The sequence below is a fragment of the Dendrobates tinctorius genome, unplaced genomic scaffold (genome assembly GCF_039654945.1).
Source record: "Dendrobates tinctorius isolate UK_male_01 unplaced genomic scaffold, ASM3965494v1 ptg000062l, whole genome shotgun sequence".
Classification (NCBI taxonomy): domain Eukaryota; kingdom Metazoa; phylum Chordata; class Amphibia; order Anura; family Dendrobatidae; genus Dendrobates; species Dendrobates tinctorius.
The window spans coordinates 20,361,741-20,378,927 of NW_027361730.1; the positions used below are offsets into that span (position 1 = coordinate 20,361,741).

Genomic DNA, 17,187 nt, shown 5'->3' on the forward strand with positions numbered 1-17,187 from the left:
GAAAACGCGCGGTTTTTGCACAAAAAAACTGCGCGTTTTTGATGCGTTTTTTTCGGGGTGTCTTTTGGACTATAGGAAATAGCCAAAAATGCGGACCTAAGCGGAAATTAATGAACATGCTGCGTTTTTTACCGCTAAGCGTTTCCTTAACGGTAAAAAAAGCATCCATCGGCACAAAAAGGCCAAAATGCATTAAAATGAATGGGATGCTTCTTTTAAGCGATTTTTTTAATGCAGTTTGACCCTGAAAAACGCATCAAAAACGCTTAAAAAAAACGCAACGTGGGCACACAGCCTTAATTGTCATGTCGCACAAAATTGTTAATAAATAGCTTTTCCCACATGTCTACATTACATCAGGACAATTTTTGAAACAATTTTTTCTGTTAGTATGTTATAAGGGTTAAAATTCGACCAGCAATTTCTCATCTTTCCAACAAAAATGTACAAACTATTTTTTTTTTTTTTTAGGGACAACCTCACATTGGAAGTGAGTTTGGGGTGTCAATACAACAGAAAATACCCAAAAGTGACACCATTCTAAAAACTGCACCCCCTCAAGGTGTGGAAAACCACATTTAAGAAGTTTACTAACCCTTCTAGTGCTTCACGAGAACTAAAGCAATGTGGAAGGAAAAAAAATGAACTTTTTTCCAGGGCTGTGGAGTCGGAGTCGTGGAGTCGGAGTTAGTTTTGGTTGGAGTCGGAGTCTGTAGAAATGTACCGACTCCAGCTTTAAAAAAAATGTATTAATATTTCATAATTGAACTTTCATATGAATTTTATAAATGTTACTCAAATATACACTCACTGGCCACTTTATTAGGTACACCTGTCCAACTGTGTGTTAAGACTTAATTTCTAATCAGCCAATCACATGGCGGCAACTCAGTGCATTTAGGCATGTAGACATGTTCAAGACAATCTCCTGCAGTTCAAACCGAGCATCAGTATGGGGAAGAAAGGTGATTTGAGTGCCTTTGAACGTGGCATGATTGTTGGTGCCAGAAGGGCTGGTCTGAGTATTTCAGAAACTGCTGATCTACTGGGATTTTCACGCACAACCATCTCTAGGGTTTACAGAGAATTGTCCGAAAAAGAAAGAAAATCCAGTGAGCGGCAGTTCTGTGGCCGGAAATGCCTTGTTGATGCCAGAGGTCAGAGGAGAATGGGCAGACTGGTTCGAGCTGATAGAAAGGCAACAGTGACTCAAATTGCCACCCGTTACAACCAAGGTAGGCAGAAGAGCATCTCTGAACGCACAGTGCGTCGAACTTTGAGGCAGATGGGCTACAGCAGCAGAAGACCACACTGGGTACCACTCCTCTCAGCTAAGAACAGGAAACTGAGGCTACAATTTGCACAAGCTCATCGAAATTGGACAGTAGAAGATTGGAAAAACGTTGCCTGGTCTGATGAGTCTCGATTTCTGCTGCGACATTCGGATGGTAGGGTCAGAATTTGGCGTAAACAACATGAAAGCATGGATCCATCCTGCCTTGTATCAACGGTTCAGGCTGGTGGTGGTGGTGTCATGGTGTGGGGAATTTTTTCTTGGCACTCTTTGGGCCCCTTGGTACCAATTGAGCATCGTTGCAACGCCACAGCCTACCTGAGTATTGTTGCTGACCATGTCCATCCCTTTATGACCACAATGTACCCAACATCTGATGGCTACTTTCAGCAGGATAATGCGCCATGTCATAAAGCTCGAATCATCTCAGATTGGTTTCTTGAACATGACAATGAGTTCACTGTACTCAAATGGCCTCCTCAGTCACCAGATCTCAATCCAATAGAGCATCTTTGGGATGTGGTGGAACGGGAGATTCGCATCAGGGATGTGCAGCCGACAAATCTGCGCCAACTGTGTGATGCCATCATGTCAATATGGTCCAAAATCTCTGAGGAATGCTTCCAGCACCTTGTTGAATCTCTGCCACGAAGAATTGAGGCAGTTCTGAAGGCAAAAGGGGGTCCAACCCGTTACTAGCATGGTGTACCTAATAAAGTGGCCAGTGAGTGTATATGTTCTATCAAACTATGAACAACAGTGATAAGCAGTTCTGCTGGAGATAGAGACATTTCTTACTTCTTGTGTGTCACTGTTCTCCACTGCCCTTATCTAATCTTATACTTGGTTAACCTCATGCTGCCCCAACCCCCCTACTTACAATGTATGAAACTGAAAGTGAAAATGTGTTGCAAATTCTTAGTAGTAAAGCTCCTCCTCTAGACTAGATCATACTAGGTGTGCGTCTTCCAAGCATCTCACAGCTGCCTGCTACTCAGAAGAGGAAGACTGTAAGAAGTATTATCCTTTCAACAAACTTTGCATCAGTTAACTGTGAGTACATGAGGAATAATAACAGTATTAATGACCACTATATCAGTTGTACGACCTGGCAATAATTTTGTACAATTGTTTTTAGGAAAAACAATTGTCATTTGGATTGTGAATGCAGAATTAAAAACCTGAGAATGTCAAAGAAGCATCACATTAAATCAGCTGTATTTGAACATTTCACCATCACTCAAGATAGAAAACATTATGTCTGTCAGTGTATGACAAATGATCCAGACGAAAACAAATGCTGTGAAGCCAAGATGAGTGCATATTCAGGCAAAGATAAAAATGCTCCTACCAGAGCTTCTAATCTAAAGAGACATTTACAGCGCTTTCATCCAGAAGTACTGAAAGCAGTGGATGAGAAAGACTGCATCCAAACCAATGAACCAGTGCCCAGCTCTTCCAGCCAAACAAAGGAGCAGAGAACTTTGCAGCCATCAGTTGCAAGATATTTTGTCAGTGACAAAGTTACTGTGACAATGACAGTAGATACATTTAAAAAACAGATCACAGAGCTTGTTGTAAAGGATAGTGTGCCTATTTCATTATTTTCACGACCAGCTTTTGTGTGTCTGAATGGGGAAATGGCCCGCAAGCTTGGTGTTTCTCTGGAGAGAGAGTATTAGAAAATTAGTAATCGAAGAAGCTTTTAAACAAAAGGAAGAACTTAAAAAAACTCTCAAGGGACGCTTTCTGTTTCTTAAAATGGATGCCTGCACACGTCACAGAGTGAACTATTTTGCCATCAATGTCCGATTTGTTTGTGACAAAAATGAAATAGTTGCCAAGACATTGGCAGTAAAAGACACCAAAGCTCATCACACCAGTGAGTTTCTCCTGGTCTTGGTGGAAAAGGTTCTGCAAGACTATGAACTTAAAAAAGAGCAAGTTCTTTCTGTCGTAACTGACAATGCTTCAAATATGATAAGTACTATTAAGCTAATGAATGAGAGTAATGATGGTGACCAGCAGCTAGAAGAACATTCTGGGTCCACAGACACAGAAATGTTTGAAATAGAGGAACACAGTATTGTAACCGAGGAGCAAACTGAAGTTGCTTCAGATGAACAGCAACATGATAGTTTAGATGATCTTGTTGAAACTGTGTCAATATGTTCTTTCATTCATCACATGCGCTGTGTTGTGCATACGCTACAGCTGGCTATAAGAGACAGTCTGCAAGAAGGACATGCTGCTGCACTGATTGGCAAGGTGAGAAAATTGGCTACTGTTGCCAGAACCCCTAAAGTTGACTCAATTTTGAAGAAACGTGCTGGAAAAGGGGCAATTATTGATCAAGCCACACGATGGGGCAGTACTTACTTAATGATTCAGCGCTTGGTTGAACTGAAAACCTTTCTTGTAGACATGGCTAACCCTCAACTGACGCTAAATGAAAGTCAGTGGAATCAGGTGACTGAGCTGGAAAAATTGCTAGAGCACCCATTTACAGTGACTAAAAAATTACAAGCAGAGGACTTAACTCCAGGTATTTTCTTAAAGGAGTGGAAGAACCTGATGTTTCGCCTATCCCAAAGAGGAGGGTTAATTGCAAGTGGCATTGCTACATCAATGAAACGGAGAGGAGCTACTATTACAAAATAACATTCTTTTGGCAGCTGTTTATGTAGACCCAATGCATCGGATTCTTCTAGATGATCAACAGCTAAGTAAAGGAAAAGAAGCTCTGTTTGAAATAGCAGTAAGGATGAAAGGGTTGCAGAACAGTCAGGAGGAAGAAGAAGAATTTGGTCGTCCTGCCACATCTTCACCCTCATCATCAACTGATGAAGAATTTAATTTCGAAAAATATTTGGATCACAAGGACCGTGCAAAGCGTTCCCGCATAGAAGAGTCATCCCCATCAAGGAACACAGCCAGTACATTTCAGCAGAATTTTTCATGTGCACTAAAAGAAATTGAGAAATTTGACCGTTCATCAAAAATAACAATGCAACAAGCGATTCCTCTGTATCCTGACATTGTCAGAGATGTTGCCCGAGTGGTTACTGCTTTGCCACCAACACAAGTTAGTGTAGAGAGGTTGTTCTCTGCTCTCAAAATAATTAGATCAGATTTGAGGGCATCCATGAAGGAGGATCTGACAGAGGCAATACTTTTTCTGAGGACAAATTTATAGATTTCTTCTTATTAACTGCATAAAAGTGTTTATTGCATATTTACTTACAGTTTAGAAAAGTTTATAAAAGTTATTTGCTATATTCTAATTGTATTCTAATAAATGTAGTTTTTGCTCTAAGTGGTCTGATTACTTACATGAAGGTGAGAAACTGAATAAGCACGATGTTTAATATTTTACAACAGTAAATTTGTTGTTATGAATTGGCCATTTATGAAGGAGTCGGAGTCGGAGCCTGATAAAATCCAGGAGTCGGAGTCTCAACTGTGGCTTACCGACTCCACAGCCCTGCTTTTTTCACAAAGAACACAGATATCCCGTATGTGGGGGAAAGCCACTGTTTGGGCGCATGGCAGGGCTCAGAAGGGAGGGAGAACCATTTGACTTTATTAAGGCAAAATTGGCTGGAATCAATGATGGGAACCATGTTGCGTTTGGAGACCCCCTGATGTACCTAAATAGTGGAACCCCCCTAATTCTAACTCCAACCCTAACCATAATCCTAATCTCAACCCTAACTATAACCCTAATCTCAACCCCAGCCATAACCCTAATCCCAACACCACAACCCTAGCCCCAGCTCTAACCCAAACCCTAAGCTCCAACCCCAACAAAAAAAAATATGTATTTTTGTAATTATTTTTACCTAACTAAGGAGTTGATAAAGGGGGGGGGGTTGATTTCCTGTTGTTTTTGTTTTCAGCACTGTGATAGGGTCTATCAGTGATGAAAATGAACCAATAGGAAAAATCTCCTATTGTTGCTGGCTTGCAGATTTCGGCAGGCGTGCTCTGCGCGTACGCCCGTCATTTTCTTCCTGGGGGAAGTTGCCGAGGGCTGGGGAACAGAGCGGAGGGACTGGGGGATGCCAGAGGTACCGGGGCGGGGGGCTCAGAGGACCCCATTCTCTCTCCTCTGGTAGGCTAGCTCATATCAGAGGAGAGAGAAATAAATGGGAAATGTGTTTTTTTTTTTTTTGCGGTCGCTGTTATTCGGTGAATAACGGCGATTGCAATACTGGGGATGGTAAAAACTGACCCAACTCATGTACTCCGGGGTTGGGGGCGCTATCCATTTATTGCTCAGTGCCATTAAACAGTGGTGCTAAGGAATAAGTACCCTCAACTGCCGCCGTTAAAAGGTGTACCGGCGGTCGTTAAGATGTGGTTTTCACTGGTCCCATTTGTGGTACAAATTTTAGATCACTTTTTATTCCATTTATTTGCAAGATTGATGACCAAAAAAATAGCAATTTTGGCATTGTATTTTGCATATATATATTTATCTTTACATTTATGGTGTAGAATAAATACAAACATAAGTACAGTGATACCCCATATATAACATTTTTTAAACTTCTTTTGCAAAAGAAAATAAACATTTTGTTTTCACAGAGAGGAGTGAGACGCGATCCTTTAAATCACATTGATAATGCACTACTTATGTCCGTGTCACACTGACAGGCAGCCCAATAGCTCTTGCCTCTGGCACAATCTATGAGGCTTTGATCTATGGCACACCAAAGGCCACTTTCAAGTATAGGGTTGCAATGACACTACAGGAAGCCAATGGAATGCTCTACCTTTCTCCATCTCCCTACATGCCAAAGCGCTCACTGAATAATTCTTTTATAACTGGGAAATAAAAGACGAGATTTAGCTCCAGTAATAAATTTAAATGGCATTGTGTCTGTCCTACTGAACGTACAGTGACATGTAACATTTTGGGCACCCCTGGTCAAAAATTACTGTTATTGTGAACAGTTAAGCAAGTTGAAGATGAAATGATCTCTAAAAGGGCTAAAGTTAAAGATGACATATTTCCTCTGTACTTTAGGCAAAAAAGTCATTTTTTACATTTTAAAAATTACTAAGAGGAAAACAAGTCAATGAAAAAGTTTGGGCACCCTTGGAGATTTGTGTGCGAAGACAACTTTGTTCAAGATTTCAGACTTTAATTAACCTGTTAGGGTTATGGCTTGTTCACAATCATCGTTAGGAAAGGCCAAGAAATGCAAATTTACCAGCTTTATAAAAACCCAGTCTCCTCTAATCTTGTGCCAAAAAACAGCCATGGTTTCTTCTAAGAAGCTGCCTAACACTCTGAAAATGAAAATGGTGGAGGCCTACAAAGCATGAGAAGGCTATAAGAAGATAGCAAAGTGTTTTCAAGTTGTCCTTTCCTCAGTTTGAAATGTAATTAAGAAATGGCAGTTAACAGGAAGAGTGGAGGTCAAGATAAGGTCTGGAAGACCAAACAAAATTTCAGTGAGCTGCTCAAAGGATTGCTAGAGAGGCAAATCAAAACTCCTGCTTGACTGCAAAAGACCTTCAGAAAGATTTGGCAGACACTGGAGTTGTGGTGTAATGTTCTATTGCAGGGTTCCCCAACTCCAGTCCTCAAGGCCCACCAACAGATCGTGTTTTCAGGATTTCTTTAGTATTGCTCAGGTGATAATTGCATCACCTGTGCAATACAAAGGAAATCTTGAAAACATGATCTGTTGGTGGGCTTTGAGGACTGGAGTTGAGGAACCCTGCTCTATTGCTCACAGCACCTGCACAAATATGGTCTTCGTGGAAGAGTCATCGGAAGAAAACCTCTCCTGTGTACTCACCATAAATTATTCAGCATCAGAAGTATGCAAAAGAATATGTAAACAAGCCTGATGCATTTTAGTAACAAGTCCTGTGTACCTATGAGGATAAAATTGAAATATTTGTCCACAATGATCAAATTTCAGGAAAACAACATCTTGCCAACCATTAAGAATGGGGGATCAACCATACTTTGTGGGATGTCTTGCAGCCAATGGCACGGGGAACATTTCACGTGTTGTGGGAAGAATGGATTCAATGAAATTTGAACAAATTCTTGATGCAAACATAACGTGTGTAAAAAAGCTGAAGTTGAAAAGAGAATGGCTCCTACAAATGGATGACGATCCTAAACACATATCAAAGTCCACAGTAGACTACTTCAAAAGGCACAAGCTGAAGGTCTTACAATTCCCCTGGGTGTGTTAGTAGGTACTAACCATGCAGGGTGCCCAAAACTTTTTCCTATTTGTAATTTTTAAAACGTAAAACATGAAAATATATACCGTATATATTTTTGCCTAAAATACAAAGGAAATGTGTCATCTTTACCACCTTTAGACTTTTTAGCGGTTATTACATTTTCAACTTGCTTAACTGTTCACGATAACGGCTATTTTTACCAGGGATGCCCGAACTTTTACATGCCACTGTAATATTTCTGTACATAACATTCTTACACATTTTATTTGGAGATAATCGCTTCTCAGAGATTTCAGTGCAGGTAATGTAAGAGATGAGATACGAATCTAACCAAGTTCATATGTTCTTATTGGGCAATATGTAGAGCATTATAAGCACTGCAAGGCATCATCTACAACCAAAACGCATGACTACTGAGAAGGGAAATGCTAGTTTCTGAAACATGAAAATAAAAAAGCAAAATAATGATCACCTACATACATAGCTGTGCAATAAATGTACTCCGCAGCTTAAGTGAAACACACTACAATACGAGTTACAGCGGACGATTGTTAGTCAGGCATGCATGGCTGTGCATATGACTGCTTTTGCAGGACAACTTCCTATAAGCTTACCCTGCCATGACTTTTCTTCATGTGGAAGACATAAGTCTCTCTGTCAAGAATCCACTCGGAGCACTCTCCACACGTATAGCCAGCTAGTTTCTGCTTGTGATGTGAATCGGTGTCTCTCTTGTTGGTAGCGGAGATGCCCTCTGCTCTGCCAGGCAGTTTTGATGTTGAAGTAGAGTCTTCATTTTTCTCTGAATTAGTATCCGATTTGGTTTGTGCGTTTGATGAATCTTCTGGGATTTTAGGAAGGCCATGGACAGTCTGCTCAAGAAGAGAAAAAAAGAAAGCATAAATACATTACGAAACACAAATTATTGAATCACAGTAAAGTAACGCATGTTATGAACAACCTCTTCTAAGGGTATTTCCAGTTAGGATGTCGCATTAAAGCTGGACTGTGCATAACTGGATTCTCAATAATTTGGCATTTATAGAACACACTCACGTTACATGTAAATGTCTGAAAATAAACACCCCAAAATGGAAGAGAAACAAACAGGAAAGACAAACCAAAACACTAAAAAGACCAATACAGAATAACTACAATTAGCCTAAATAAAAGCTTAGGCGGAAGGGGATTTAGGAGCTTATTTAGTGATGAGCCAGTATGCTCATTGCTTGGGTTTCCTGGAGCATGCTCGGGTGTCCTCTGAGTATTTTGGCGTGCTCGGAGATTTAGTTTTCGTTGCTGCAGCTGCATGATTTGCGACTTCTAGACATCCTGAATACATGTGAGGATTGCCTGTTCCTTAGGGAATTCCCAATGGTATCAGGCTGTCAAGTAGCCGCATATCAACAGTGGCAACAGAAACTAAATCTCCAAGCACTTACAAATACTGGGAGATCACTTGAGCATGCTCGGGAAGCATACGCGCTCATTACTACAGCTTATCTGACATGTCTGTGCGATTAAAAACTTGAATAAACATGATAATACTCAAGACAGCATGTATCCTGACAGCAAAAGCTTTGCCTCACTCCAAAGTCAGAGAGGTTTTTCTATTCGCTTGTATGAAAATGGACAGAACGAGCCTGCGGCCATCCCCTTCCTTTCTGTATGGTGCACAGTGGAGTCCCGTTCTTGAGGTAGATGAGTCCAACAACGAGGCTCGCAACTGTCACATATTTACGACATATGTTGCGGATATGACAAATATGCTAGATGGTAATACCCCTTTAAGGATTTGGAAAGGTCACAGATTATACACAGCAGGGGGTACTTTTCTGGCTGAAGGATATGGGCCACTATCACAATGAAGAATGTTGTTTTCTATGTTAGTTGTTAGCCAAGATCAAAAAGCTGCAATCTTCATGCCTGCATTTGTTTTAAGACACTAATATAAGGTTGTGAAACTTTTCTCATTTATCTTCAGTGTGATAGCACAGCCCCATCCTCCTACTGCTTAACCCTTCTAATACAGCCTGTGTAGTCTTTTCTCCCATTTGATGGCACAGATGGGTGCGTTTGATCTCTCCCCCTCCTGATGCAGGCTCAGTCACGAGATCTGTCTCTCTATACAGACACAGGCTGTGAGATTACCCCTACCTTTTGTAGACTCAGCTGTGGAAGAGGCCGAGTAAAGAGAGCAGGGTCTTTATAAACAAGAAAACCATGTCAGCTAGAAGGTGTGCTCTGTTGGCACTTGTGTCAGAAGCAGAAACACAGGCAACAATGCAAGAAGGACTATCTAAGAAATACTACCCAATTTAGTATTTAAAAGGAATCTGACGCCATGTTTTTGTTAACCCATGAGAGAGCAGCAAGATGTAGGGGCAGAGAACCTGAATGCAGCGATGTAGCACTTACTGGGATGATTGCTGTAGTTTTGATAAAATCACTGTTTTATCTGCTGGAGATCTATCCGTTCTCTGAATGCTGAGCTCTGTATAAACTCGCCTACAGCAGTGATTGGCAGCTTTCTGTGTACACTGCATAGGCAGAAAGCTGCCAATCAGTGGTGGGGGCGGGGTTATACAGAGATCATGGCTATAGAAGACTACGTGGCAAGTTTATTTGTGTTCTTCTAGTGATAATCTGTTGAGGAAACAATGATTTTCTGGAATCTAAAATAAGCAGCCCAGTAAGTGACACATAGCTGGATACAGAGTCTCTGTCTGTACATTATGCTGGTCTCAGATTAGGTGGCAAAAATCAGGTGACAGATTTTTAAGAAGCAAATGAACAGCATCATTGAAAAAGTGTACATAGCCTTTCAATGTCTGCACAAACGTTTTGTAGCTAGATGGCCATTATGATGGTCATGATCCAGTCCATAAGAATAGATAAGAGTTGACTGTACATCCAATATTCATGAGATTTTTCATGCAATTATTAGGGGTTAAAAAAGAGTTGAGTGGAAGCTGCTCACAAGTTCTGTGTAAAGCTTCAGTGTCCACGTCATACGACAGTTATTTGACCATGCAGAGTCTAAGGTGAACAAGAAACCCAAATCTTGGCAGACTTCTCATAGCATAAACAATTCTCTGTGTACAGACAATTGGTGCTGTATTACAGGTTATCCTCCTCCACCCTGCCACGTGAGATCAGTTAGATGACAAATGCACACAACTCCTCTTTACCTCTTGGATTAGCGATGAATTACCTGATGAGTGGCACAAACCACCATGTAGGAAATATATTAGTGCCATCTACAGAGCCATTTTTAGGACTTCTTCACTTATACTTATGGCTCTTTTTGGCTGTTTCCCAGCACTCAGTATAAAGGTACATATAGAAACAGAAATTAGATTGCATTGCTAGGCCAGCCATGCGACAAGTACCACCTGAGCATGATCAATCCAAGTGATTTATAATGGGGTCCACCAGACTGTGCTGTAACTAACATTCCTTACTTTGATTATAGGCCCCAACACATGTGAACAAGCTTAACTTGTCTCACCTTAAGATGTTGCACTAGTAGCTGTTTTTGCATGTAAGCAAGCTGGCATTCTGGACACTTGAAGACACTGACTAGCAAAGAGTTTGTATTCTGGTAGAAATGCTGGTGCAGAAGTCTCTTCTTATTGAAGACAGTCTCACACGAACATTTATAAATTATCCTGCAATACAGAACATATGGTAAAAAAAAAGTTGACATTTTTTGAATAGCAAATCTGATTCTAGATCTTCAACTAAACTCAGATTACAAACACTCAAGTCCCTCCTGCACATCGTACTAGATACGCAAACATCACATGCTGTCTGCTAACTTGCTACAATTACAGAAACTAGGGCAAAATAATTATGCATATTGTTTACAGCCGGAAATCCCTACCGCAGCTCCCTGCCGCGGGTAAAGCGCATGTGGAATTCGCATGCGTTTTCCCGCAAAACACAAGAATTTTTAGCTTGCAGAATGATTGCGCTTTCCAAGCGATTTGAAGCATCACTTGGAAAGGTGATTGACAGACGGATCACACTTGTCAAGCATAGTGCTTAAGCAGCGTGACCACCATTTTACTATTGATGCTGCCTATGCCGTATCAATAGTAAAAGATAGAATGTAAAAAAAAATAAAAAAATATGGGTTATTCTTACCTTCTGACGGCCCCCGATCTCCTCAGCGGTGTTCCCGATACGTTCCCGTCCCAGGGATGCATTACGAGAATCACCCCAGATGACGTCACGCTGGCGAGACCGCAACGTCATCTCAGGTGATTCAACGCAATGCATCCCTGGGACCGGAAGTTGCTGGCAGCGCCGCATGCACCGCTGAGGACTCCAGGGCCGACAGAGGGTGAGTATATCCCTATTTTTTATTTTAATTCTATTTTTTACAGGATTATGGTACCCAGGGCATGGAGGAAAGTCTCTTCTCCTCCAGACCCTGGGTACCATCCGCACATGAAGAGCTCACTTTATGCATGGTGCGCATAGCCACATGCATAAAGTGAGCATTTCAATGCAATCCTATGGCGGCAGAATCGCCGCGATTCCGCAGGAATAATGAACATGCTGCGGATTTTACCGCTATGCGATTCCGCAGCGGTAAAATCCGCAGTATGGGCACAGCAACTGCAGAATCCCATAGGATTGTATGGGATGCGTTTTAACAGTTTTTTTTTTTTTTTTTTTTTTTTAGCGTTTCTGCTGCGGAAAGAAGCGGCAAAAACGCTTAAAATAACACAACGTGGGCACACAGCCTTAATGGATTTATGGACAGGGAAGGCTACTTACTGTGCATTCTTGTGGCTTGCTGTGGGATGTTGGGCAGTGATATGAGCAGCCGTACTCTCTGTGCTCTTGAAGGCCATGGGGCAGAAGGAGCACTTGTGGAACACCTCACAATGTTTGTCCTGGATATGACCTTTCAGCAAACCCAGAGACATAAACACGACCCCACAGTGAATGCATCTAAAGGAGTAGTACAAGAGTATCAGTATTGGCTACGCTGCAAGAAAAATTACATCAGTTTAATCCAACGGTAAAAAACGTCACCATTCTAAAACCAGGTTTTCTCAGAAAGAACTATGTCTTGAGCATATCACCCTCTTTTGAGCAGCCACTCATTTCTTATTGAGCAACTAGCTAGGACAGAGTGGACAACACGGACAGGACTTCCCATCTATGGTTTCTATTTTGTTCCATCTCCGCATTGGAAGTCACTTCCAAAATAGTGGACCTCATCACAACCCTGCTGCCTTAACAGAGTGTCAGCCTAAACTGACCGTATACACAAAGCAAATATCAGTATAGGAGATACAGCCTGCTTACAATCACACTTTTATTGTTGTAATTCAGGGGTCCCCAACCTGTAGCTCGCGGTCCCATGAATTGTGGCTCGCGACTGTCTGCCAGTTTGGTGCATTAGCTCCAGGTCTAGCAAACAGGTATGAAGAGTACATATCAAATGGTGAATTTTGTGAGTAGCCCTGCACAGAAGAGCAGATTTGGATGCACATTTACTGGTCTTAGGGGTTTAGAGATGTTTTAGGTATGGTACGCTGGAGGATGGTGCCACCTGTTAGAGGAGGTGCTCACAGCTGGATATGAGAGTGTGTTGGAGTCCTTGATGGGAGAATACTGAATGGGGGTATTGTGGGATCCCCTGGATCTCAGTGTACTGCTTTGGAGTGATATCTGTGGAAAAGCTTTGGTTATCATTATATCTGTAATGGGGGCTTTGGTTGACACTACTTTGAAGGGGGTGGGAGCTGGATGTGGCTTGTGACCCTCAGTGCTGAATGTGGCTCGCGACCCTCTAAGCTGAATGTGGCTCTCAAGGTCAGAAAGGTTGGGGACCCCTGTTGTAATTGTTGCCTCCATTCTTCAGAAACTGAAGTTTAATCACATACACCAATTAGAGAGTTTTCTAGCTACCCTGTCACTCACCATTGCAAAAACTTGGCCACACCAAGGGTGCGCTAAACTCCTTAATTAGTGTATGTGAGTAAACGTCAGTTTCTGATGAATTGAGGCAACGATTACAACAATAAAAATGTGATTTGTATGGAGGCTATATTTTCTATAATGATAGGAGTGACTGCACTAGCTTGTCTAAATTCTCTGCAGAAAAAGCTCGCTAAAGGAAAATCAATGATCTCATTGAAGGAGCGCAGGCATGCAAAACCAGTGGGAGGAAAATTGCACCGAGCCTCTTGGTTACACCGAGGGTACACCGAGCACCCTAATTAGTGTATTTGATTAAACTTCAGTTCCTGCAGAGCAGAAGCAGCCATGAGATTACACTACAGATGGGATTTATTTCAGGGCTATATCCCTTTCTATATTCTTAGTCTATACAGTCAGTTTGTGCCGACAGACACCCTTAATTGTGTGACAACATTATATACGTAGGTTATACCATTGCATGGTAACTTGTTTTTCCTCATTTGCAAGAAAATAGTCTATCCTATCAAACAGATCTGGCGCACTACAAGTTGGCTCCATATATTGGTCTATAATCATAAAGCAGGATAGGGAATCAGGATTACTTGTTTGCTCCCACTCGACCAATCCTATTAATTACTTATTTACAAATTAAAATCTCTTGAAAAGAAAGTCCACAATTTATTTAAAAAATGAATGGACAACAAGCTGCTTTATACATTACTAAGTCTGTAATCATCAGTATTTGCAACAGTATTTTTCCAAACGGAAAGGGGTTGTCCATTACTAGGACAACCCTTTCCTTTCTCGATCTGAGTGTTTACCCCCATGAATATAAAAACACTCACCTCCGTTGTAGTTTCAGCATTGTCTGCACTAGCGTTCACGGGGCTCATGTGTGGATATTATGACACATGAACCCTAAGCCCAATCATGTTGGCACAGTACCCTCCCTCAGATGTATATGTAATCAAGAGGAAGAAAGAGCTGCGGCTGACCGCTCACTGTCTCTTGATTACTAATATGTCTAAAGGAGGGTACAGTGATGCCACCACGGACTGGGCACAGGGCTCATAACCACACAGGAGCTCTGTGAACGCTAATGCAGACACCACTGGGATGGAGCCGGAGGGGAGTACAGGGGTTTTTATTTTCATGGGGGAGGCAAACATTCAGATTGAGAAGGAGTTGTCCTACTAGAGGACAACCCCTTTAATGAATTTGCATAAAAACAGAGGTAAACTTTTTTTTTTTTTTTAATAACGATCACAAGTTGGTTGTGTTGGACAACGCCTGTTAAACACAGAACCTTTTATACCACCTTATACCATCACAAACAATATAGTCACTGAAGCAGATCAAGGACACCTGATTATGTATGACGTTGAGGTCAGGTATCACATAGGATGAGATGTGCTTACTATTTCAACATGAAAAATTGGGATAATATTGAATGAGGACCATTACCGGAATGCAACTTTGCGCGTATAGTGTAGGCAGTTCTCCTTAACATGGGTTTGGAAATAAGCCGATCTACACAGGACGCCACATTCAGGGCAGCAGTATGGAGACTTGTGGGTGTGAATGCGCTGGTGAGCCCCATAACTACATTTATTAGGGAGCATCATCTGACACACCTGGCAGGTCTATGGAAAGAAATGAAATATCAAGCAATAGGTAAGCATTTGGAGATTAGGGCACTGCTTAGAAGTAAAAATAGAACTTAATGGAATCAAACAGAAGTTTGGGTTAATGCAATACAAAATATAATTTATACAAGGAAATTATTTTTTACTTTTCAGAAGTAAATAGCATTATATATACTGGCATTATATTTGAGAATATCCGTTAAATGGATACAGCAGAATACTCCATCAATCTAAAAATATAAAAATGTTAATAGCCCAAATCGAAAGGCAACTTTACATAGGTCAAAGATTGGGCAGATGAGAGCTCATTTCTGACCAACCTCTGTAAATGCGATCGCATCTTTCACATTAACAATACTACATTCCCACCATAGCCATTTTTATTTTTTGAGCTTTCATTCTTTTTCATTTTTTGGGGGGCTTAAATTTTTAGAGGTGTTTAACCTGTGGTAAAAATGACTTGACAACCTGATTTTTAGGATGGTACCATTACATAAAAAAAAAAAAAAAAAAAAAACAATCTATACAAGTTTGTTTATTTATTATTAGAATGGCTTAAAACAAATTCTGTAATTTGTATTCTGAGCCGTTTCTTTTAATGATACCATTTTGGGATACAAACACTGTTGTAATCTCTTTATATTGATTTTTTTGGTGGAACTGTGGCAACCGAGAAATGGCTTTTTCAATTTTTATTTTCTTTACAATAATCATCTAATTGGTTAATTCCATTTCATATTTCCATAGATCAGACATTACCGGACATTGTAATACTGACTGTGACGCCACTTAAATAACACTGTCAGATTGACAGCAGCATCTAAGTGGTTAAACTACAGCAATTATAATGACAATCACTGCTGTTACAAGCAGGTGATGGCTGTAAAATATTGATGAGCGAACGTGATCAGATAAGGTGTTATCCGAGCACGCTTGGGTGCTGAGTGACTTCTATGTGCTCGAATAACATGTTTCAGTCCCCGCGTCTGCATGTCTCGCTGCTGTTCGACAACCGCAACACATGCAGGGATTGCCTAAAAAAAGAGGCAATCCCTACGTGTTGCGGCTGTCAAACAGCTGCGAGACATTCAGCTGCGGGGACTCAAAAATATTATTCGAACACCCCAAAGTCGCTTGGTTAGTACACAAGCATGTTCGCTCATCAATACTGTATAACAGTCGGTGGCACCAGTTCTGTATGGAGTGCGCTCAGTTCCTAAGCCTAATCCATACACCTGAACCTGCTACATTATGTAATGTACTATAGACAAATATTAAAACGATTATCCGGAACTTTTATTGTTTTTACTATGGGCCCAACCAAGAACAGGCCGGTAGGTGCTAACTACCTGCCTGTTTTGTCCAGTGCAGGTCTCTGTTGGCACACAGTGGTCATGGACCTCTAAAGCCGGCAATTTGGTTGCTTAATGTCAACAGAGCAGCTCTTCCTCTTCTGGGCTTCTCTGTAGACAGGGTGTGACTGCCAACGTCATGCTGATTGACAAGACTGCTTCCTACAGTTAGGGTACCGTTACACTAGATGCACCAGCGATCCTGACGATACAACCTTTTCAGGATCGCTGGTGCACCGCTACATGATCACTGGTGAGCTGCCAAACAGGCAGCTTCACCAGCAATCAGCACCAGCGAGGACGCTGGTATCTAAGGTAAAATATTGGGTTACCAAGCGGCGCGTGTCACTTAGTTACCCGATGTGTACCTTAGAAACCTGCGTGCTTGCGCCGGGAGCTGTGAGCATGCAGGTTTCTAAGGTACACATCGAGTAACTAAGTGACGCACGCCGCTTAGTAATCCGATATTTACCTTAGATACCAGCTCCCAGCGCCTGCTTAGAGCGCTGGGAGCCTCGCTGATCATTGGCTCTGCTGCCACACGCAGCGATGCGCGCTGGCCAGCGGGAGAGCAATGATCAAAAAATGGCCCAGGACGATCCTGCATGATCAGCGATACCCGGCAGGGGGCCCGGTCACTGATGCGTGCCACACACAGCGATATCGCTGGCGAGATCGCTGTGACGTCACAAAATCAGCGATCTCGCTGTGTGTGACGGGGCCTTTAGGCAGCAGG

The 17,187-nt window shown here is 41.7% G+C and overlaps 1 protein-coding gene across 1 annotated transcript in view; it reads right to left on the bottom strand.

Annotated features, from left to right (window-relative positions):
- The window catches only part of ZNF592 (zinc finger protein 592), a 70,902-nt gene that overhangs the window by 19,305 nt on the left and 34,410 nt on the right, over positions 1-17,187 (bottom strand). The window contains exons 4-7 of the mRNA XM_073579363.1: positions 14,918-15,096; positions 12,299-12,475; positions 11,022-11,181; positions 8,125-8,382 (exon numbers count right to left, since the gene is read on the bottom strand). Coding sequence (XP_073435464.1) covers positions 8,125-8,382; positions 11,022-11,181; positions 12,299-12,475; positions 14,918-15,096 — 774 coding nt within the window. The remainder of the gene's footprint in view (positions 1-8,124; positions 8,383-11,021; positions 11,182-12,298; positions 12,476-14,917; positions 15,097-17,187) is intronic.